Source organism: Thermobia domestica, chromosome 3 (genome assembly GCF_964235325.1).
Source record: "Thermobia domestica chromosome 3, izTheDome1.hap1.1, whole genome shotgun sequence".
NCBI lineage: Eukaryota > Metazoa > Arthropoda > Insecta > Zygentoma > Lepismatidae > Thermobia > Thermobia domestica.
In genome coordinates, this window is record NC_137456.1 from 134,556,163 (window position 1) to 134,580,675 (window position 24,513).

The 24,513-nt window shown below is 35.7% G+C and overlaps 2 protein-coding genes across 7 annotated transcripts in view; one reads left to right on the forward strand and one right to left on the reverse strand.

Moving 5' to 3' along the window:
• The window catches only part of Ac13E (Adenylyl cyclase 13E), a 99,152-nt gene extending 76,124 nt beyond the window's left edge, over positions 1 to 23,028 (reverse strand). For 2 of the 3 annotated variants that reach the window (XM_081751736.1, XM_081751734.1), the window contains exons 1-5: positions 22,896 to 23,028; positions 12,016 to 13,596; positions 9,670 to 9,963; positions 7,007 to 7,095; positions 153 to 305 (exon numbers count right to left, since the gene is read on the reverse strand). In XM_081751736.1, coding sequence (XP_081607862.1) covers positions 153 to 305; positions 7,007 to 7,095; positions 9,670 to 9,963; positions 12,016 to 13,495 — 2,016 coding nt within the window. In that variant the 5' untranslated portion in view covers positions 13,496 to 13,596; positions 22,896 to 23,028. The remainder of the gene's footprint in view (positions 1 to 152; positions 306 to 7,006; positions 7,096 to 9,669; positions 9,964 to 12,015; positions 13,597 to 22,895) is intronic. The other variant, XM_081751735.1, reaches the window with a different exon arrangement.
• An 11-nt stretch (positions 23,029 to 23,039) lies between these two features.
• Positions 23,040 to 24,513, forward strand: part of Oseg6 (intraflagellar transport protein Oseg6) — a 138,385-nt gene continuing 136,911 nt past the window's right edge. For all 4 annotated transcript variants that reach the window (XR_014130670.1, XR_014130669.1, XM_081751732.1 and 1 more), the window contains exon 1: positions 23,040 to 23,314. Coding sequence is in view for 2 of the 4 variants with exons in the window: in XM_081751732.1 (XP_081607858.1) it covers positions 23,300 to 23,314 (15 nt within the window). In the remaining 2 variants the exon portion in view is untranslated. The remainder of the gene's footprint in view (positions 23,315 to 24,513) is intronic.

Sequence of the window (24,513 nt, forward strand, 5' to 3'; positions counted from 1 at the left end):
AAGAACAAACCTGATTATTAAAAAATAAATAAATAAATAAATGCATCTACAAATGCTTTTGTGATAGGCCCATTGTCGAGATACACCTCAAAAGAATATGAGAACACGACAGCAAAGAAGGGAGTGTAATAAAAAATATCAAGACTTCTCACCTGTTGCTGAATACTGCTTCGTCTACTATTACTACGAATCCCCGAATCCTTTCGACTATTTATAGAAATATTAACACTCAATTGGTCCTCTGTAACTGGTACCTCTAGTCGTGTAACTGTTTCATCTTCAGTTTTAGTTTTGTGTTCAAATATCTTTTGCAAGAAAAAGAAATAAAACACTTCTTAACGCAACTTAACGAAATGTTGCAAATATGTTATGGATAAGAACAGCCTTTTCTTCTTAATTAGTCCTAAACTATGATAAAATTTACCTCAATTATCACACACTATCATCAGTGTCGGATTAGAAAATTAGAAAATCAGTAATATATGGATCATCTCATGTAGCACCCGCTTTAGACCCGAAGAAGTAATATGAAAAATTTCTGATCGGAACGTTTCACCTTTCATCTTTATCCCTTAAGCGATTTTTCAATGTACTCACCCTGAATACTGAGGCACCTATCGGCCTTATATATATATATAAATCATATTCTCTTCTCACCCACCTCCGGCGTGAATTTATTCAGAAACTTACGCTTATTTGCTACTTTCAGTTATATTTAACTCGTAAAATGCGTTCATCCTCCAACGCTCTTCCGTATTGTGGTAAAAGAAATGAAAGAAGGAAGAATAAATTACTAAGGCCCACACCTGACTGTATAGTGAATGGTGTGCAATTTCTAAGCTCTTCTTTTTGGCGGATGGCGGAAAATGGAACACTTTTGGACGAAAAACATTCTTTTATATTTAAACAAAAATAAATAAATAAAGTATGTTACTAAGTCGCTCAAGAATTGTAGCTTGTAAACTCAATATACGAATGTTTTAAAACAGTTTACTTTGGTAATTTGAGTATGATCGTTTACTGGGGTCAAAATGTTCCTCTCTATTGATTGGTCGGACATTAGCGGTTCTTTCCAGCACCGAGGTTATATAGACGTGGACATACAGTTTAAGATGGAATCCAAACTGACGTAATGCGTTCAAACTTTCAAGGCTCTCCTACCGGAGATAGCTGTTTTTCCTATAAAACAGATATACTGTATATTATATATATACATAAATAACTACAATAGGGTCATGCTAAGCTTGTGTTTTTCTACGTGAATGGTCCTGAGTTTGATTTCCAACACATATGATTTTTCGCTTATTTGCTTCTAATTCTGTGACCTGAATCTGTGAAATGAAGGTACAATATACCATCTTGGACTTGACTGACAAAACTTGTTATATATATATATATATATATTCGAATATCGAATCTTTTAGTTACGACCCAAATTCTACTTCAACGCACACATTTTTTTCTTTCTTTCTTTCTTGGATGTTATTAAAAAGTTCCTATTGATTGAAGACATGGGCAATCAATTTAAGTTCACTTATTACAAGCATATGCGTTTATTAAGTTAGCAAGAGCTACACATTTTTCATAGACTGGTTATCTTATTATCACATTTAAAGACTTAACAGTATTGATTTCAGCACAGGAGTTTGTATTCAGCTTGTGTGACAAGAGATACGTGGGCTGTAGCACAACCAGATGTGAGATATTTTAAACACATTCCGTAAATACTGTACATTTCTGATAGACGAAGACTGTATCTCCTAACTGTATTAAGTACGGTTTAAACCTGCAGCTTCACTTAATATTTTCAGCCTATTTAACAATGTAACATTTCTTGAAGAAATATTAATGCTGCGGAAGAACTCCTTTTCCCTGCACACAGAGGTTTTATTGTTGTTTTTACAAAATTCGTAGAAAAGGCTCGCTTAAGTTATTTTAAAGACATAAAACTGTAAAGCAAAGAGGAGGATTTACTCGCTGTTCATCTTCTGGACGTTGGTTCCTCGAGAGGCAGAGCCCGCCGCTCGTCTGGAGTGTTACGATATAGTTTAGGAATAAAGGACAACCAATGAAAAGTATATATATTCAACAGAAAGAATGTATCTACGAAAATAACTAAAGATAACTACTAATGAAATGATCTAACTGCAGTTTCTACCTAGATTTAACTATTTTACAAAAACTAATAGAATAGAATATTGATTACTGCACATGAAAAATAGTCATCTAAAGCAACTTGTCATTTTTCTTAAACCGGATACACTGTTGGAATAAGTTCGTCTCATGGTTCTGAGTCAATGACTAACAAGTTGTGTTTTGGAATTCAGTTACACATGAAAGAAACGCAATGTAAATTAACAAGTAGTTATTGGGGGCTTCTAGTGACTCAGCTTTATCGTACCACACTCTGGCCAGATGGTCAAAGGCATTCCGAAGTATCTGTGAATCAACCGTTAAATGACACGGAAACAGACCTTCATTACCTGGATGCACTTCGCACGTTGCTGAAAAACGGCAATCGATAGACATATTGAATCTTATACCATTAACTATGTACCAAATGCTAACAAATGACTGGGTATTAGTAAGGTATCGGCGAAATGGGTGCCATATCGTCTTACCGAGATACATAGCGAAGGGGAAGAGATGTAAGTGTGCATGAATTTGCCTCGAACTTCATGAAAAGTGAAATGAAGTAGTACTTCGTCACATTATTACAACTGACAAAACGGGGCTCCATCCTTACAATCGAATTGAAAGAACAATCAAATTAATGATATTCGCCTACCATGCCCACGATAATTGAAACAAAAACCTGAAACATAAAAGTGATAATTGTGATGTTCGCATGAATTCCAAGAGTCCTCCGCAGCGGTCGCCAGCTATATTTCTTACCTGCAACATCATCTACACCCTGCTGTTAAGTGACAGATATCGCACTTCCTGCAATCACGAAAATTGGTATTAAATGTCCTCCACGTCAAATGGAGTGTAGAACTTATTACAAAAGTGAGGTTAGAGGAAAATATTAGCCCCCTACTCGTCAGACATGAGTCAGTGTCACGACGATTTGCTTCTAAAATGAAAGAGCCATTTCGGGGGAATTGTTTTCATCATCTCCCAGTATCACTTTTGCCATAGGAAGCTCTGTACAATCCCTATCACTCAATGGCATATAAAGGCTTCAAATCATTTCCAGGTCCGCCACATTCGTATTTTTTCACATAGCACATATATTGAAAGCTCAAGAGAAACAGCCTTTGTATAAAAGAACCAACTACAAGCTCTATGAGAAAAACATTAAACATAAAAGAGATGTCAACATAATTTTGAGAAGGAGGGGGGTTCAGTGGTAGAGCGTTCAGCTGTGGTGCATGGGGTCAATGGTTCGATCCCAGCTCGAGCCAAGTGAATTTTGTGGTGGACAAACACCATGTGTGGGGGTTTTCTCGGGTTCTCCCGCTTCCTTTCACTTTCTTCATTCCACCATTTCATTCCTTTCTTATCATCATCGTCTCCTTTAGCCTAACTGACATAACTGTGGGACGAAAACTCAAATATTTCATTTATTTCTTTTTTTTTTCATTTCATAATTTTGAGACTTAGCTTCACTTCAAGTCTGGCTAAAATTATTTCCAAATAACTATGGTGAAATTTCGCCTATACTACTTAGAGAGTGCAGAGAACAAAGTTTCAACAGACTCAACAGGATTCCCAGACGAAATGCTTTCTCCTAGTTCTCCCTCACAAAGTTAAATCCATTTTACCAACAAGAAAATAGATCTCAAAGACACTTCCACCATCTACGTTTAACCCCCACTATTCACGGTTTAATTAAAATTTTATAAATTCTTTACTGCACTATTCTTTATTGAAGTTACCTTTCAGCTTCTGTTCTTTTAATTTCATTTATTTTCCACTCCAGTCTTCTAACTTTTCATACCGTATTCAAGTAGGTCTAGAATATTCATCACTTTCTGATCAGTAAAAGTATTACACCGCCTTATCTCGCTTAATCCTCTATATATGTACATATAATTTCTGAAATATTGCAGTTGAAATCGTGAACCCTAATCACGAGGAACAGACAGAAAAAAGTTTCGAATAACCGAACCTGCAATTAAAAAAAATGGGGGTTTCCATTTCATTCCTTTAATCCTTGTGTACTATCAGGGGGTCTTTTGAGACCTCAGAGGTGTTTGTCATGATATATCTTTTAAATAAGTGAGATTACAATTCAGTTTTTTCTTGTATTCTATCTCGAGTGTATGCTAAAAATGCCTACTAAAAATTTCATTTGTCTGTTTGATGGTTCTACGTAAAGAACATAATTTAGATGGGGTTTTAGAAGGCCCCATGGTAATTCCTGTATAACAATGTTCTTGGTAGTACAAAAGGGTTAAAGCTGATCCCTACAACAGGCGGAGAAGAGGATAATTTTAGCGCGAGTGAATTTCCCCCTCGATGTTGCACATAGATATAAAATATCAATTAAGTAGAATTGTAACGTACAACAGCATACTGTGTTTGCTATTTTCCAACTCAACATAATAAGCCTTAGTGATAAAAGTATCTCACTTGGCGGTTAAGTGGAAAGGCTTCTAAAATAAAGTCAAACAACTAGATTTTCTTATAAGTGATACGAATGAATATAAAATTTTACGTAATTTAACTCCATAGTGGTTTCTGACCTTATTGTGACTTTCAAATTACATCTTCAACCGGACGGAAATCTTTTATAATAAATTCCTCTACTTTTCAATTTTGAAAAAGAATTTACTCATAAATTAAGTAAATTAAAGTGAATCACAGTTATAGCAATACGATATTACGATTTTATGTTATTGACAAGCACAAAATTATTATAGGAACTCGTGTTTGTATCTACTTTAATATAACAACACATATAAGTTAATCACCATTATCTTATTTTATTGGCAAAACTAATACTAACTTAATTCACACTTAAAAAGATAAACTTATTGAATATGACTAGCCTTTAACTCTGTAAGAGGCAGCATACATATTTTTTGACATGAAGTAGGAAAGTATTTTTCACTGATAACAATTTTGATCGAAATATTGAAGAAAACTAATAATTTTGAAAATAATTTTAAGATATTCTTTGGAAAAAAACGGAAAAAAAGGAAGCAATATATATACCAGTATGTTTATTTTGATAGTATTATACACATCTAGTGATTACTTGTAAACTTCAATCAACGTTTAGTGTAAAATAAACTTTTAATTTTCTATCAAATCCAGTTAAAAGCAATTGCTTCTTTTTACTATTCAATTATTTCAGAAGCATGCTGACTCTTAAAAATGGAACATGTAGTACACGGAATTTTTTTTCCTCATATTATAGTATTTCTATCAAAAGAAGTACAAGGCAAGACAAATAAAGATTACGTACTGTATGCAAGTTTTCTATGATTATCAATATTGGGCTTATACATGTGTTCTTAATTTGAAATTTCCTCACTCCATGATTTCGATTACCTCACTAGAAACATCTTCAAAGAATTGGTGAGCTTTTAAGAAAAGTTCGAAAAGTTTCCACTTATTAATATTTGAATTGCAAAGCTACATATAGATAATTAAGCCTACTGATTCTATTTTTCTTTTTCTTAAACAAAATACATATTATTCGGGAAAATGTAATTCACCTTGTACATACAAAAACTCATTAGAGACAATATGACCTTTTTTGTTATTATTTCAAATTTTTCTGTGCTATCAAATCTTGTTAACTTAAAATACTGGCACAGATGTACATATCTTGTGGTTCAAAAACCGTTCCAGAAGTAAAATTTGTATGAAACTAATGTGGTTATTGTAACATTGAAATACAATTAAGGTAAGATGTCAAATATTTACTAATAAGAACTAAAAATGTCACTATTACAATCACAATCATAGGTAGAAAGGAATTTTTACTTCTGAACAAGTGCTTGAGGCTCAAAATATATACATCTGTGGAAATACTTTGATTAACAAGATCTAAAAACACTGAAAATTTTAATGGTAAATACTGAACAAAAACGGTCACATTGTTATTAAGGAGCGTTTGTATCCACAATGAGGCTTACATTATGCAGAATAATATTACGTAATTTTACGATTTAACCAAAATCAGTGACGTTAATATATATTATTATGTAAAAGAGTACAACTGACTCACTCATCATTGCCCAGACCATACCACTACAGGTACAAAAGTGGAATTTGGACACAACATTATCTTATCACGAAAGCAAGAGACAGAAAAGGGTTTTTCAAAATACGTGTCCTAAGAGAAATGAAAAGGAGTTGTCAAATTTTTTGCCAAGGATAGAGTATCTCACGAATCCCTGAAATTCGAAAGTTGCAACTCGGCATACCAACTTCTCATTAAAAATAACTGCATTTGAAAACTCTGCACTTACCCAGCAAAAGTTCAATGTAAGGATTCGTTGAATTAGATGTGTGAAATTCAGTATTTGAATTCTTAATTAAAAATAACAGAATATGTGTTTCAGTACTCTCGAAAATTTCTATTCTAGAAGGGAGAAAGCAGGGGAGGGGGCACATTTCAGTAATATTTAAGTTTCCGGATTTGTATCCATTAAACTTTACTCTAACCGTTCGAAGAACAACTTAAACTTCTGTTAGTGTATCTCTCTGTACTCTTTACAATCCAAATATTATTAATAACAAGAATTTTTTCTTAATTTTTGAAAGCCTTCCAATTCCGAAATCACCCGAGCTTATCGAAATCACTGAATAATAATAAAAATAAATTAGGAACAAAGTAGGGTATTAGAATTAACAATTATAAATAAACAATTGATTTAGATTACATAAAATACCACTCACAAAATACATAATATTGATCCCTGAACAACATATAAAAAAGCAGAACGTAGAAGCAAGCTACCTTATCCTCATTCTCACAGCTACTGATAATAAAACGTAAATCTCCAATAAGCACACACTTTAAAGATAGACTTTAAATTAATATTACCTGGTGATATTTATTGTCAACGTTGGACTGTGTCTCTTTCAGTGGCGTAAAGCTTCTGTTGCTCTTGATCTCAGGCGAATTCTTTTCACCTGAAAACGGAATTCGACATTTTAACATCTTCCCTAACTGTTCCTAGATGCATACTTTTATCAATTAAAGAATGAGGCATAGAAATGAAACTTTAGAACTATACTTTATTTCTTTAATACACTGCTCTTGCATTGACATGTGAATACTATCATGGAATGTTTTCTTTATGATCCGAAGGTTCACTGACAGCCTTTTGGATATCTGTAGCGTCTTGAAATTACAGCCTTATACCAGTAACTTTAATTTGGAAACAATATAATTATAAGACAAACAGGATAATAAAACTTAATGATCCTTAATGTTCCTGTCTTCTATCGGAAATCCTTAGGCAACTACAGTTCTGTGAGTCATACATTATTGGGAAGGAACCAGCTTTAATGTCAAAGAGGCGTAAGAAAACCGACATAATGATATAAAATACAAAATTAAAAGAAAAAAGTTCTCTTTGGAACATTACGAGTATTACTTGCAACCTTCTGTATCTTCATCGAAAAAATCTTCAAATCTCTTTCAAACAAGATAAAACAATGGTGTTGTTATACAGCACAGTGACATCAAAAACACAAAAGTATATCTTTATAGTAGATTTTAGTATATCTTTTCAAGACTGAGGCTATACAAGACGCGGCTTACTGGTTAAAGTAGGATCGAAACTACTGCTCGGATTTGTATCCGAGGGGATCGAACTCGAGTTTTCAGATTTTGTATTTTGCGTCCTTAAGTTTTGAAGGACGGACTCTAATATTAATGTAGGCTCTGAACCACGATTGGCGCTTGAATTTGATGCAGTAGGCTAGTGCATCGATTGTGCAAGGTCAACCCTAACAGTATAGCCTATTCCCCACCACACTATCTCGCCACCAAGAGAGCTCTAGCAGGGATCGGAGACGGACTACGCACAGAGAAAGTATGGGCCGTAACCACTTGGTTACAAATGGGGCATGTATAAAACAAAAGAACAAGACAGAGCGTTAGAAAGATGATGCACAGTCATTATAAGAACATACACAATGACAGATGAAAGGAAAAGGAAGCATCACGAGAAAAAATTCTCTTCATTTTTGCATATGTTCTTTTACTTTGTCTGTTATTTTTAAAAAGAGGTAAGTTTTGTACTTACATTGTTTAATATCATCATCGTCCATTTGTCGCGTTTTAAAATTCAAAAAGGCATCCACTAAACAACCAAAACGTCCCACTCCTAAGTAATCTAATATTCCAGTGAGAACTTATTAATTTTGTATTTTGCATCAATAAATCAACTGCTTAATACTACCCTATAAAATAAAACTACTTGCAGCTTTGTAACTTAAATGCCCTAAGCATTTCAAAACAACTTGTTTTATTTTCACCGTGCATTATCAACATACTTTAACAGTGTTCATATTTATGTAGCGCGAAACAGTACTGGAACAACTACATACAGCATATTGTTGTTGCTTTAGAGAAACAGCAACTGTTGTCAAGTTAAAGATCTAGGTTCAATTATTTGTCAGTTCTGCTGTAAGTATTGTGTTTTCCTTCATGCATTCCTTAGATTACACTAACTTGCTTTTACCAATAATTATAGTCATTTAGTCTCAACAAAAGTCCAAGATACCACACAGTTTAGTAGTTTGACTCTTAAACAGAAGCAAGTTATTATATATATGTCATTACTAAAAACGTCAGTAAATCGAATATTGTAATATCGAAATTTGATTCCATATTACAACATAGAAACGAAATGACTTTACATATCATCTATTTGAGCACTGTAATTAATGCTTAATTAGTACTTAATAGTATCCCGTATTCAAACTTCTTTTATATAATTCGTTGTGCTGACACCAGAGGATTCTGTAATAGGGTATTCAGAAAGACCGCATAGTTTCTGTATAATTCGTTGAACCGCTTGCGATACGTCCAATGTTTTTAAGCCAGGCAGTTCAAAACGCGATTTCTCACATTTTCGACTGTTTATAACTGAAAGGAGGCGTTTTTCGATCCGTGTTTAATAGAGCATTCTTTCTACGTTAGATATAAGAAATCACCTCCCGGAGTTCGGTGGTGTTATTTCTCCCAGACTGTATATTTATTCCAACCGCAATCTTTCAGAAAAATGTCGCGGAGCTATTTGTAGATTATCATTTTACACAAAGGGCTCCCAGACATCCCGGATTTACATAATCTGTCTTCCAAAGATTGTTCAAGACTCCAAATGTCCTGATTTTTCTCTAACATATAAGATAATATTATTTGTGCGATATTTAAATGAATTATATGATTTAATGGGAGAGATGTTTAAAAATTCCCACTGTTATTACTCATCGATATTCAACAATCTATTCTCTGCCAATAAGAATAATCTATTCTCTGCCACACACTTTTGGTGAGTGTTGACCTATTTAATTAATTTTGAAATTTCGGCAAAAATTAAGTGCATCGTAACTATAAATTTTCACACGGTGTCCCGACCATTTGTCTAAAAGTCTGGAAGCCCTAAGACATAGTATATACAGTTATGTCTCTCTACAACATAGCTTTTGATTGAGATATGAATGGATCTGATTCTAAAAAACTCCTCTACTTACTCATTACGATCCTTTTGGTGAATTTCAGCGGATGGAACTGCTTTGAATGACCATGTTTATTTCTTCCCGTCAACGATGTAGGACTCTTGGTAGGCTCTTCTTGTTCATGAGCATCATTGTCGGAGTCTAGTATACTTGGCAGGGAACATGCTTTCTTCGATGACATCATTTCTATGTGATGAGACAAAGGAGACAAACGGCCGTGAGGAGACACCGGAGATGGCAATTCCAGCCACGGATTTACTTTACTATCCAGGTCGGACTTCCTTCCTTGAATGAAGTAAGTCTTCATACCTATAAACATAATCAAGATACAGAATAAATCATAATCACTTGTTCAAATGAAAATCTTTTATTAACCTTGAGGGAATAAATAAATAATAATGTGATGATTCCCAAAAATCATTCTTTCGCGAAGTTCACTTAGCACTTACATTTGAGTACGTCATTGAAATACTAAAGGCGACATCTGAGATTCTATTAACAAACTTTAATCTTCGCAGAACAAGCAATCTGCTTGACAATGACACGAAATCTCCCAACTTACGTCAGAATTCCCACTCTCTTTCCCGAAAAAAATCCAGAACATTTCCAGGATATTTCCAGGACAAATCACCAATTTTCCAGGACTTCAACACAGGAAGGTATAACAGAATTGCAACTGTAGGTTCAAACTCACAACAATGAAATGAAAAGTACAGTAGCTTATGCACTGAATATTAATGCAAGTGCAGTATTAATACACAAAGCGGAGCGTAATGTGCTGCTTTCATTTTTCTTTCGTAGCCTTCCAACTTCCCTTATAGCCACCCGATAAACCCACATCCAGCACATGTATTTTCATTCTTTCTACATGACATTTTAATTATGCACCGAACAAATTTACAAACAACAAAAATCTATTTTTCGTACATGGCATCTTTATTGCGTGACAGATATAATTAGGGGAAAAAGGAATTATATTACAAATTTTTCAACTGAGTATGGAGTTGTGTGATTTCCTCATTTATGGACATAATCTATTTCTTCTTTAGTGAAGCTGCACTATAGATAGCATTTGACTTTGTCAATAAAGTAAAGCAAAATTTCTGTTTTGCTTCAGTCTCCAAAGCTTCACTTGTTTCCATCAATTTCCTTTTCTTTCTCTGCAGCTGCTGTACATCTCTTTCCTCTTGCTCTGCACTCGACTTTCTCTTTCAATAGTCCTTATTTTGTCCAGCTCTGCCATATAGCACTGCCTTGCATAGAAGGCATGATGTAACATTTCTTTCGTGATGTTGATTGAAGTAAAGTATTTATAGGAAATGTTATCATACACCAATCCATGGAGGATTGATACTGGTACAAAGCACAGTTTCTGGAGGATAGTGCAAGTGAAGACAGCATCCAAGAATGGGTTGGCAGACAAGTGGATGAAAGAAAGCCCACCCACACATGCAGGATCATGACAAATTATTATTCAGCACAAAAGCAGAAACAGGAAACAAAAACAGCAATCAATTAAAATCTTCATTATAATTATTAAAAAGCATAATCTCACATTCACTATTTCTGTAAATTTCAAGGATAGAAATTAATTTTCAAGGACATTTCCAGGTTTTCCAGGATTTCCAGGACGAGTGGGAACCCTGTGAAGTCTGTCAAAGCTTCGTGTAAGGGATTATTAAAGCACAAAGGAGTTATTTGGAGCTGAACCATTCACCTCATTCAAGAAGCTCCGTATTCATTTAATATCTTAAATCAACAAAATCTCACATTACTACCTTAATAAAAATAAACTTTGCTACTTTAAGGGTTATGTCGCTTAGATCTCAACAACACAACATGTTACAGCTTTAATACGATACACTCTGGCACATTTTATTAAGATTAACTAACATTCACCTACAACGTGGTCTGGGAATCCTACAAAGATCGTTATATTTCTAACACAATTTCTTTTTACACTCTGAATATTGTTTACAAGTTTATTCACAATTGTATGAAACGCGTATAAAGAGTAACATCGTAGTTTGTTTTTATTTTTGTGCCGCTAGATTGTGCGTTGGTGTGTGTGTAATCTCTTCTTAACAATTCAATAACGTACTGCAAATTTTAGTGAATTATATGAAAAAGAATCTAAATTGAAGAAAAGTGTAAGAAAAGTGCAGCCGAAGCTCTTTATTACTGTCTAGCTATGGAAAGTACCAGGATTAGTTGGCTAAGTTATACTAGGGATACAACAGTTCTTTTAAGATTCCCTGGTCACATTCTAAATAAGTGCTAATTAACACAATATACTATTTAGTTACTTTTGGTCACAGAGACAAAATTCACAAAGATGCATAAAATAATTTGTTCACAAACCTTGAACAAGTTCTCCTTCCTCAACAATATAGTGGTCCTCAAGAAATTCATACGTCTTCTCAGAAATATGCACTCGTCCCGGCATTCCAGTGGACTCCATTTGATTTGCATAGGTTACGTCATTTGACCATACATCGAACTTGAATCGCTTGGTGCCAACAATGCCACATAATACAGTGCCAGTATGTACACCAACTCTCATATTTATGTTCTCTTTCCGCTCTTCGTCAAATTCCCTAATGGCAGTGATCATACTCAGTCCCATCTCCACGCAACACTGAGCATGATCCACGCGTGGTTCAGGACACCCCGAAACGCAGTAGTAACAATCTCCCAAAGTCGATATTTTCTCGCATCCGTGATTAACACACAAGTCGTCAAATCTTTCAAACAAATCATTCAGCAATCCTACTAACTGCTCAGCTGTTTTGTTGGAACTCATCTTCGTGAACCCCACAATGTCAGCAAATAAAATGCTAACATTTTCCATGCGATGCATATTAAAAGGTCTAAAAAGAGACCGAATGTCACCAGGATTTGAAGAACGTGGTGACGAAGCCTTACGCAAGATGGCACCTGTTTCTGAATACTGCATATCATCACCACCACTGTCGTCACTATGACCTTCCTTCATCAGCCAATCAGCAACTTTTGGAGGCATTACAGAATGAATCATCTTTTCTTTTAACTGTTTCTCCATCTCTAATTGACGCCGAACTAAAAGTGACTGACCAACTTTCATAAAAGTACCTCTCATACGAACATGAGTCATTATTAAAATATGAACACCTATGATATGTATGCATAGATGAAGCACAGCTCGAATAGCAACGGGAGTAGCACCATTCATATTCGGAAATGTTGCAGCAAGAAACTCGAATATGATAGAATACAATCCTCCCATTATGATGCAAATATACAGCGGCAAAGGAATGACTGTGTACAAAAGGAGGAGTATTTCAATACAAATTGAAAACAGTCCAACGGGCGTAATATCCGCGTCATCAGCCTCATGAATCAGTAATATCAGGGAAAGAGTACAAAGAATCACAGCAATAGTAATTGAAACGGACAAATAATGGCGTTGATAATGATTCGTGTATGTAAAAAGCAGAATTGCTGCAACAATGAATTTCACTATCAATAACGTTATCACAATCACCAACCAATTCCTCGTTGTCATAGCCGAGAAATAGATGCACCACGAAAACGACATAAAAAATATGTACAAAAGTGCATACTGGAAGCGAAGTCTGATTTGAGGTAACGAACTTTTCCAATACTGTCCCTCTAAAATTTCGGAATCAAATTTTGGATCCCACCATGAACTGGACGCTCTTTCAAACAAAATCGGGCAGCAACTTGGCTGATGTCCCACTTGGGCAAGGTAAGTTTGTAGATATGGGGCCAAGGTAATCTGAATATCATCATCTTCAATTTGACTGGGATCCCGCGAACGGGAAAACGTTACAGCAGACATTTTTCTTTATTTCTCTTCAAATAAACTTTGCGCTACCCTGTGATTGGTGATATCATGTTGGTTTTCATCTTTAAGGTCGAATCTCTGCCACAATGTGGGTCCTGAAAATATAAAATAATATTACTAGCTCTAACATAAAGAATTCTACAATGTCAATTATTCCATTGTTTAGCCTATACAACATAATCGTAGGACGTAAAACTAGAAATTTCATTTCACTTCTTTTCAGAAGACTGATCGAGTTGTATTTGATTGATCTTCAAAGTGTATTTATCCCATGAAAAACCGTGCAACTTTACGGATTCTTTGTTATGGGATCATCAGTATGATGGACATAATGAACTATCACCAGACATCGGAATTTTCATTGCAACGAACAACATACGTTGGACAAGCATTACTACGTCATTTCATTTTTCCCTGCAGGTTTTCCATGGAACAGTGACGGCAATGCTTATGATATAGTTTCAACAGTACGAATGCGCACAATTTCATTAGAGTGGCGTAATGGCGTTTTACAGAGGTCATGAAAGTGAATAAAGTAGATTTGCGTTTCCTGCTCCATGTCATGATACAATCGGAGGGATGATTTTCGTAGTATGGCTCGCTGTTTTGTCCACGTGTACCCGCATCTGGTATTTGTTGGCTCCGTACAAATGAGGGATACGTTGGGGTCACCACAAGATTCTTGGAATTAGGCATCATTTACTTTTACGTTTTTGCCCACTTACGTACTTTAAACAGCGGCGATCATGATCCTTTGAGGAAAACTTTCTTAGCACTGGCATTAAAACTCAATGGGCCTTATACAGAGTCATTCTGACGCGTGATTAGTGTCATATTAAAGAGTTCGACTAATGACTCTGCATAAGGCGGAATATGTCCATGTCCAGAGAAGTCATCCAATGTAACAAATCTTAGATTTTAACACCGCCAAGTGTTTTTCGTATAGTTTATCTTAACTTCAGCAATATGGCAAGGGAGGAGGTTGTGAAGCCGATCTATTTACCGCAGTCCATGATGGTGACAAGTGACGTGGCTGACAATGATCTGAGTCATATTTATCTCTGATCCATGTCACGACGGGTGGCAATTTCATTGGAAACTTTAAAATAAAATGAATATTTGAGTTTAACATTTCACAGTTATGCTCTTTAGGCTAAAGGAGATAGACGATTAATGAAAGTGATTGATTGTGAGATTGTCCCATCGGAAATCGAACCCAGGATCACGTGCATCAAAGGCACCCGCACTAGCCACTAAGATCAATGGGAAGGGCTGCTAGTAAACTCGAATAGGTCCGATCTGTTGTTGAATGTTTCAGCATAGGCCTCATTTTGTTTGCCTGACAACGACATATTTAGCTATAGTTACTTCGATGGTTAACCACTTTCCCCACACTGATTCACTATTCACTTATATGAGAAACGTGAATGAAGTAAGGCCATGATTTACCGTTCCCAATAACATTTTTCTCCATAACTTTCAGTGGCATTTCACTAGCGCCGGCACTTCAGCACTTTTAAATGACGATTACATGGTTCGGAATAACAAATAACAGCAACGTTATCAAATCGGTCGGATACAAATCGATCAACTTTCTGAAAAAGCGAAGAATCATTCCGAGACACTGTGATCTACATTTTTAATATCGCTCAACGAGCTAGTCTACCTATTTTAGTGCCTATTCACTCAGTCGTTAAAACAAGCAATAAAACTGCAACAAGTTCCCCATATAACGCCAGTGCAACTCTGGGATAAAAACAAATGTTCTACTGCTACGCTCTCTTGAATATACGGGTTATGACAAGCAGTGCATTATCATCCCGAGATTCAAATGAAAACGATGATGTTTCAATTGATAACGAACTATTTAAACTCCTGAACCAGATCAATGAGCACCTATGAACTCAAATCTCTTCCTTCCAGGATTTTTTTTTTAGTAGATGCCGTTTTAAAAAATAGTAAACGCACTAATTCTATCACTTACGCATTTATATCAGGGTTTGAAAATACCCGAGCTTTTTTGAAAAAGCCCACACTCACCTGAACCCATATGGGTTTTTCGGGTATTTTTGGGTTTAACCGGGTTTTTTCGAAATATTTCAATGTCTTTGGGGTAAAAGTGTTAAAATCTGACTTATATAAGTGACTTATATTTCAAGATTGTCACTGTCACAACTTGCAACAATTTTCTACTTACTGCTGTTTTGAAAAAAATGGCCCCCATTTTGAAATTTTACATTCGATCGCCGAGAAAATCTATATAGCAAATTTAACATATTTCGTGCTTCCACCGTCAAAATTTCAACTTGAAAGACTGAAAATTGCGCTTCGTAGCGTGGATACTCGCTGTTTTGAAAAAATGGCCGCCATTTTGATATTTTACGTTGGTATATCGCCAAAATCTATACAGGAAATTTAGTGTGTCTCGTGCTTCTACTCTGAAAATTTTAACTTAAAAGGCAGAAAGTTGTACCCTGTAGTGTGTGTGGTAGGGGAAGACAAACGAGTTGAGTTGATTTTGTGTTTAACGTCCCTTTCAGCAGCGAGGCTATATGAGACGGGACCTACTGATTAACGTGAAATCCGAACCATACGAGCTCCCTCCGGGAAGCAAACCCTGGTACCACGCAGAATACGCATACACTAACCACATAGCCATGAAGGAGCTCGGCAGACAAACGAACAAATGTAGATCAAGTCATCCAGAAGCCTGACTGACGTTCGCCAAATATGAATACCAAAAGGGGTCTATTAATTGAAAACAAAGATACAATTCACGTTGTATGAAATAAACAAAAATGTTTTAAAATGTCTTATATGAAATTAATATCTTCCAGCGTAAACAAACTTGCCATATTTTCTCCATGAGAATACGGGACACCTCAGATCCCCCCCGCCCCCTCAACTTTGCAACACAATGCAATGAACTGTAGTCTGGTTATGAACAAAAGTATAATAGGCCACGGTGGCTCAGTGGTAGAGCGTTCACCTCTAGTGCATGGGGTTCCTACTTCGATCTCAGCTCGCGCCAAGTGAGCTTTGTGGTGGATAAACACCTTGTGCGTGGGTTTTCTCGGGATTCTTGCGTTTCTTCCCACTTTCTTTATTCCGTCATTTCATTCATTTCTCATCATCACCGTCACCTTGGTCATAGCAGGCATAACCGTGAGACTAAAACTAAAAGATTTCATTTTAGGCGAAAGTTCACTAAGCAGCAGCTGCTCTTCTCTGTTCGTATCCTGCAATTAACTGTACAGACTGAAGATGCCTAAAAACTTAAGATGTGCTATAAAAATGCTTTACAGGAAAACAATATGCAAATTATTAAATCAGTGGTACAATCTACCTTCAATATTTTTCGCGCGTTTATCAATATTTATTTACATGGCTGTATTTGCCAAAATTACGTTCGTCAGTTTAATCTGATGAAAAGCTTATTTTTCTCCTTGTGTCGTGTGTGATTGTCAGGACCAGATTTACATTTTTCTAAGACCTGGACCACAGCACAATTCTGTGCCTCTAGCCTCTGAAAGAGATTATAATTCTTGTTAACTTATCTAATGTGTTGTTGGAGAAAAGGTTAGTCATCTGCCCTGTGTTTGTAAATGTAGAAACACTCAAAGCCATTTTTTTTTTAATCCGGAGAGTATCCGAGTTTTCATCAAGTGAAATGGAAAAAGTAGCATTGCAAATGTCGCTCGCTATCAAGTCGAACAGGATGGTGTAATAACTTCCTAGAAACTGTTACATGCAACAGCGTACTGTTCATTCAGTAAATACAGGATTCCCAACCAATGTCAGAATTTTTTGTTTTTCACTTTTCGAATAAATTGATATTGATAGCAGAAATGGAACGGAGTTAAAATGCGGGACATTTTCCTGTCCCGACTAAATTTACGGAGACGCGGGACACTCGGGCCCCAAAACGGGACATTCCCGTTTTTTTTTTTTTTTTTTTTTTTTTTTTTTTTTTTTTTTTTTTTTGACGTATGGCAGGCTCAAGGGTAAAATAAATAGTTTTATTGTTGAAGTTTTCATTTCCGATCCTTCTGCGTTTAATTCGGAAAATTCCCGAGCATTTCTTCCACGGCGTGTACATCAAAACTTCCACTAGTATGGGAATTTGAACTCAGCACTTGAAATAGTAAGCGTTACAGTCTTCGGAACCCCGAGCATTAAGCCTCTTAAGTTTGACAAAAATTTTTACGCTATTGCTGGTGTTGATTCTACAGAATGCTTATTTGAAGAGTAGCAACAAATGACTGAACTAAACTGTTACTGTTGGAAAACCAAATTTTAGGTGAAGAAACTTGCGTTTTACATCAAAGGTAAGAAATAATACTAATAGTTTTACTAATGTATTTACATATGTACTATTAATACCGGCACCTATGACCTTAAGCCCGTCAAACGTATGAGTGATAATGTCCCTCGGTGTCACCAAGCCGACGAGCATACTATTCACGAAAAATATTTTCTAAAGTACCGGTACAAAATTGTTTATTTTACTTCAAATAGGCTATAAGCATAATCCATACATTAATTTGTTCTATAACTATCTCAAGGTGTTTTTTTTTTTTTTTTTTAATTCATTTAGTGCATTCAGAGCTTTATAAAGGTCTTATGTTGAATGTTGCTGTATACCTTAACGTGAGAGCCTCTAATTCGCCCAAGGAAAGTTTAAAATTTGATAAAAAAAATCACTTACAATGTGATCACCTTAGTTGTACCAATAATATACTAACAAATAGGTCAAAAACCCAGGTGGGTTTTAAAGTGCTTTTTTTTTTTTCAGGTGGGTCCAACCAGAAAAAACCACCGGGTTTTTTCGGACTGAGCCCACTTGGGCAAACCCTGATTTATATGCAGTTATTTCAGTTCTAAATTAGCTGTAACGGATACATATGAAGACAGCATATCAATATTACCTTAGAGTAAAAACATGTAAATATCCGAAATGAAATGAAATGAAATCTTTGACTTTTGCGTCCCACGTTTATGCCGGTTAGGCTAAAGGAGACGGTGATTATGAGAAATGAATGGAATGAAGAAAGTGGGAAGGAACGGGAGAACCCCGAGAAAACCCACGCACACGGTGTTTGTCCACCACAAAGTTCACTTGGCGGGGGCTGGGATCGAACCCGGGACCCCAAGCACCAGAGGTGAACGCTCTACCACTGAGCCACCGCGGCCCCTATAAATATCCGAATCTTAGGTATAGCCAATTCTTAACATCAATATACAATGAAACTTCAAAGTGAAAAATGTGGGATTGGGCCGGGAATAAAACCTAAATTTCCGGCTTATTGTTGGGGTACGCTAATTATATTCCCAGAACAGCCACATTCCCCATTCTTGCGTTCGGTGTTTTTCAGACCACATAGATTTGGACCGGACTGGGTACGATGCATCTATACTGTATTGGGGCGTTTACACTTAGTAGATTTGTGGTCGATTCAGTTGAACTGACGTCACTTTCAACTCAATCGACTGTGTAAACAGGATTTCGATTGAATCGCATGCTGGTCGAAAGCCATTAATCGATTGGCAACTGATCTGAAAGACGTTCTATTTTCTGTTGTCAATTCGATCAGATTGCTCAGCGAAGACGACTGGGTTGCCTAGTGTAAAAACCAGATTCCCGAAAGTTTTCAGCAGAAAGGAAAAGTGTCTTGGGAAGTGGCCCGTTTCAGTACATCTGAGATAATATTACTTTCATAATTATATGAGAAAAATAAATGCTTATGGAATAAATAAATAAATAAAAGCTCTTTACAGGAATATTGCTAATAGAGGAACAGCACAAAAGAAACAATTATTCATCAAATGAATTTGAAAATCACCACTGGGATAAAATTACGGAATAAAATTAAAAATATTAAAATGCTTTGAAAAGGTCGGGTGCAGGTGTGGAAAAAATATCCTAACCAAAGATAGCTTGGTTCATGAAGCTGATCGCTTTTTATGCTACAAGCTCCATTAGTATGTACAGGTTTACTTTTGCCCCACCACTAGAAAGAGTTGTTGAAAATTATAGTTCTTTCACCAATTTTCTTATTATTTCTTTCCCTAAAAGATTTCCACTGGGCGACATGAAAATACTTTACTTGGCATAGATAAAATTCAAAGGGGCCACAAGAGTAGATTTAATTGCTGAAAAATTACGGTTCTTTCACGATTTACGTATAAATATGGTTTCCGGATGTGTAATGCTAGTGAAAAACGCAAACCAACCTGTGGTAGGTGGTCACTAAAAGCAAAAATTCTATCTATCCGGATCAGTGTGGGGCGAAGCTGGTGGGACAGCGTGGGGTGTCCGAAGAGACCAGGCACGCCTGCGATGGCAAGTATGCGCGCAATCGAGGGTAGTGGAAAGAAGTTGATTTTGGCAATGGTATGAGTTTCAATAGCATTTGTCAAGGTTTCATATTAATAACGCTGCACTCGTAAACATAAAATACAGGTCCTGTATACTGTACAGAAACATGCCGCCGGTAGGAAATAGCATCTAATAGAGCCATCTTTCATATACACTCACTTATTTTATTCGTCGCAAGGGCGCCGATTTCTCTATAAATTTGGGGGGCCCATTTAGATGCAGAAGGTATATATATATATATATAAAGATTTTAAGACAAATTGCATTCAAATTATGCCAAATATTGTATATTCATAAATACAATAAGGGGGGCCACATGAGATTTGGGGGGGGGGGGCTGGATCAGCGCCCTTGATCCATCGTAAAGCACTTGTAATGATTTTACACTAATAACGATAGACTTGTACGCCTAAAATGCAGGTATATTACTTTGTATTTAATTATGATGCATGCAGAAATTTTTTCCTTATAAACACTTTTTTCATGCAAAGAATTGAATCTTATCTGTAAATCTTCCAAAATGGGGTGCGCGAAAACAACATCTGTAACCGTTAGTAATAAGATGTGTTACGATATGACCTGTTAAAAATAATCTAATATTTGTGCTAAGCAAAGGTTTCGCTACTCCTACCCTGTGTGGTTTAGATACCATTGTCACTTTGTCTTCGGTGCGAGCGGCCCCAGGTTCGATTCCCGGTGAGAACACTCGGTCGAAAAAGTAAAAAGCTTTTACAGCCCAGCCATCATGAATGAGGTTTTCCTGATTCACACTAGGCAAATCCCAGGACGCTTCCTTCCCTTTTCCTGGATAGTGCTCGCCAAGGGGTCATCCCTCAAAAACGTGACGGGCTAACATGGCTTAGATGCCGAAAGCCAAGAAATCCAAATCCTACTATTCTCGCCTTCAGTAGATACCTACCACAAGTTGGTTAGTGCTTTTTGTATTTCCTGTTAGGTTTTTTGGCACTACGCTCTATTTGTACCGATAACAGATAAGCCTTTTTTTTCTGCATCCAGCAGTGGCGGATCTAGGCCAGGGCCGGAGGGACATAGCCCCTCCCCCAATTTTTGAGGAACAAAAATAATTTAAGTTATTATTTATATTTTTTGAAAGTTTATAGTAAGCTCATAATATACCTATCATAGTCTAAGTTCTGGCTAGACCCCCTCCCCAGTTTGTACCTTCTAGACGCCTCTGGCATCCAGTAACGCAAGCCCTCCGTTCTGCAAGTTGAGTTTTCCTGAGTTTAACGGCTTGTTCAGCAGCAAGGCTATATCAGACGTGGACCTACTGATTAACGTAGAATCCGAACCACATGAGCTCCCGTCGGGAATCGAACTCAGGTCTCCCACGCCAAAGGCGCGTATGCTAACCGTTTAGCCACGGAGGAGCTCTCCCTTCTGCAAGTGTAAAAATGCCATTGAAAGATATGGATATATTATGATTCTAAGAACATGTATTTGAACTGGGACTGCACGGTTTCCACTTACTAATAATTATCCTGGTAAAGAACTTTGCAATTTTACGCGATGAATTTTTCTTTAAAAAAATCATATTTTTCATTATTTAATGATTTCTTAATTCATTGCATAGTACAAGATTACAATAGACAGTCATAAAAATGGTAAGTTTATGGTTAAAATAAGTTGACTAAAAATGAAAGAAGATTAATAGGGTATTGATTTCCAGTGGTGAGCATTTTTGCAAAATGTATATAAAATGTATATTTCCATTAAGTATATAACATGGAAATGTCCGAAACGTAAGTTACGAATCGTATCGGTATCTAGTCTTACAAATAATATTTATACACAAGACAAGGTACGTATTTCAGTTTTGTTTTTTACTTTTAGTTTTAACATATCTGTTGCCAATATTACCAAGCAACAGAACGATGGCAGGGTGGGCAAAATAATAACTTGTAGTTCCCTACGGATAAACACCTTCACTACTGCTCGGGCCATACTGCTGCGTTCCCACCCTGACTCGGTTAAATAGCATTCGTGCTTTTTAGTGTCCACCTAGCACAAGTTGGTGAGTGTCTTTTGCACAGTAAATCTTATCGTGTACGTACACTGAATCATCTAAAGTGAACCTGTACAGAGGAATGCAAGTCCACACCCCAAAAATGATTGTTTAAAATACAAAATCTCGATTTACTGAAAAAGAAGTATACATGCACCGAATTTATGTATGGATCCGTACAATAAATCTGCACTCTAATAATATTAACTGAAATGAGCGAAATTGTACATTTTTCGAAAAAAAAAAAAAAAAAGCATATTCCCCTTAAACCAAACACAGGCCCTACATTAATTATAAGAGGGCAAAGCAAACCGGACAAGAAAAAAATATTCAATTGAGTTCTTATTTTTACATATTCCAAAATAATGTGAATTTAGTTTAATTTTTTATTAGTACTACTACTGAGTGACAAATTTATTTTTACTGTCGATACACATTTTTAATATTAAAATAATGTATACCAGTATTGGGTATTTTAATTTTGCTACACCCTACGAAAAATTAGCTGTATTCATATGCAACCTAACCTGCAATTTTTTGAAATTAGACAGAAACTTCCAAATAAATATCTAGATATACATTTTGTACATTAAAAAATACGATATCCTTTTCTCTTTAACACTGAACACTTTATTTTACGTGCAATAGTATTCTTATTTGACTTAAATGCAGTGTCAAGGGAGAGGGGAGGGAAAATTGTTACTGACGTACGGTGTGCAATATGATCAAAAACTTTCAGAATAACATTTATTCAGTGTGTCAACCCGATTTTTCTGCACAATAAGAACAAAAATACTTCATATAGGAAAACGACAATGCTTTTTAAGTTATCTCATTGAAGGAAGAATATAAATATATGCTACGGGATTTAATTTGTTCATATAGATATCCCGCTTTTGATTATTCGAGATGATACGTATAAACAGATCAAACTAAAATAAATTTGCAACTAGTGCATATAAAAGTAAAATAACCTTACATTAATTTACCTTTAACAGCGGCAAATTTTTGGTACAAATGTACCATAACGGAACCCCTTTTACCTCCGGCTAGAATAGGCCATCTTGGATCACTAGTTGTTAGACAAGCACTCTAGTTTACGTCGGAAAGTGTATCGTAACAAGATCCAAATAGCGAGTCTTTTAAGAAATGCCGCTGGAACTTAGAAGTTTGTTTACGATCGTGTGAAATGTAAACTTTCGTTGTTTGTAAATACATTTTAATAAGAGTGTTTAAAAGAGGGTATATAATTGTAATTTGACTATTGTTTCATAAAGATTCGAATTAATAATGAATTTATTCATGAGCTGTTTATTATTCATTGTAATGTGTTGTGAGAAAATATGCAGAAACCATTAGATTGTGTGCTTCGCAAATACTTCAGTGCATTATTATGTCAAGTGAAAAGGTAAGAAGAAATATATAGCCCGGTTTATACGATTATATGTTTGTTTAATTTTTTAATTTAAAAGAGTATAAGTATCAATTTATTTTTATTTATTTATTGTTGCTTTACAAAAAGTTATTGTTGTTTTACAAAAGAGATCATTGAACTTTTGAGAGTTATTTAAGATGAGATTTAAATAATTCTGTGGTCAGGTTGATGATTCTTTAACATTTTAAAATAAGAATTGTATAATAAATTGCCGTCAGACAACAATGATATTTTCATGTGTGAAATTCGAACGTTGCGTAGGCCCTGTTCCTGGAATCAAACCTAGGTCTCGTGCACTGAATGCGAATTTGTGTAGTCAATGGGCTTCATGCAAAACTCGTGAAAATCCGGACATTTTAATACATTTATGATCCCTAAATATTCAGGATTGTAATACATCGCAATTTACTGCAACACATTAATATAAAGATACATTAAAATCTTTTTATTATTTCTGAAGTCTAAGAGCAAACATCTAGAACGGATCACATGAAGACATGGACGGGTTAACTTTTGAAGATGATCATCCAGTGAATCACAAAAAGACATTATGTCAAAATGCCGATATTCATTTATTAACTGTTAAATAGTTCGGAAGCAAGATACGCAGTGCAGAAATAATATGCATGCCTTTATTTCATTTAACATTAATTTTTAAGATAACGGCTTGTGTATAGCCCGCTCCCCCCAGTTCTTTGTCACAGGAACTGGAAGAGTCACTACTACTACTTATATTGAGAACAGAACCGAACCAACCCCTGCGGGGCTTCTAACCCGTTCCTACTACTACTACTACTACTATTGCTACTAACTACCACTACTACTACCGCTACTACTACTACTACTACTTATACTAAAACTTCCTTACCACAAGATTTACATCTTAAATCTTTATAACGCGATTCCGATTCATTATGAACTGGTATGAATCGTTAGAATCACTTATGATTCGTTAAAAATCACTGGGGGGAGCGGGCTATACTCAATCCAAGATAAGGTATTATATTAAGGAATGAGAGAAAATTTAGACCGGCACGAGGGAACTTATACTTAACTTGGTTAGCATCATTGTTGTAACTTGAAGTAATTTTTTCCTATACTTTACCAATATCTCAACAAGTTCTTCTCAGTAAAAACAACGTATTGCAGAACAATTGTTTCTTGATTGTTCT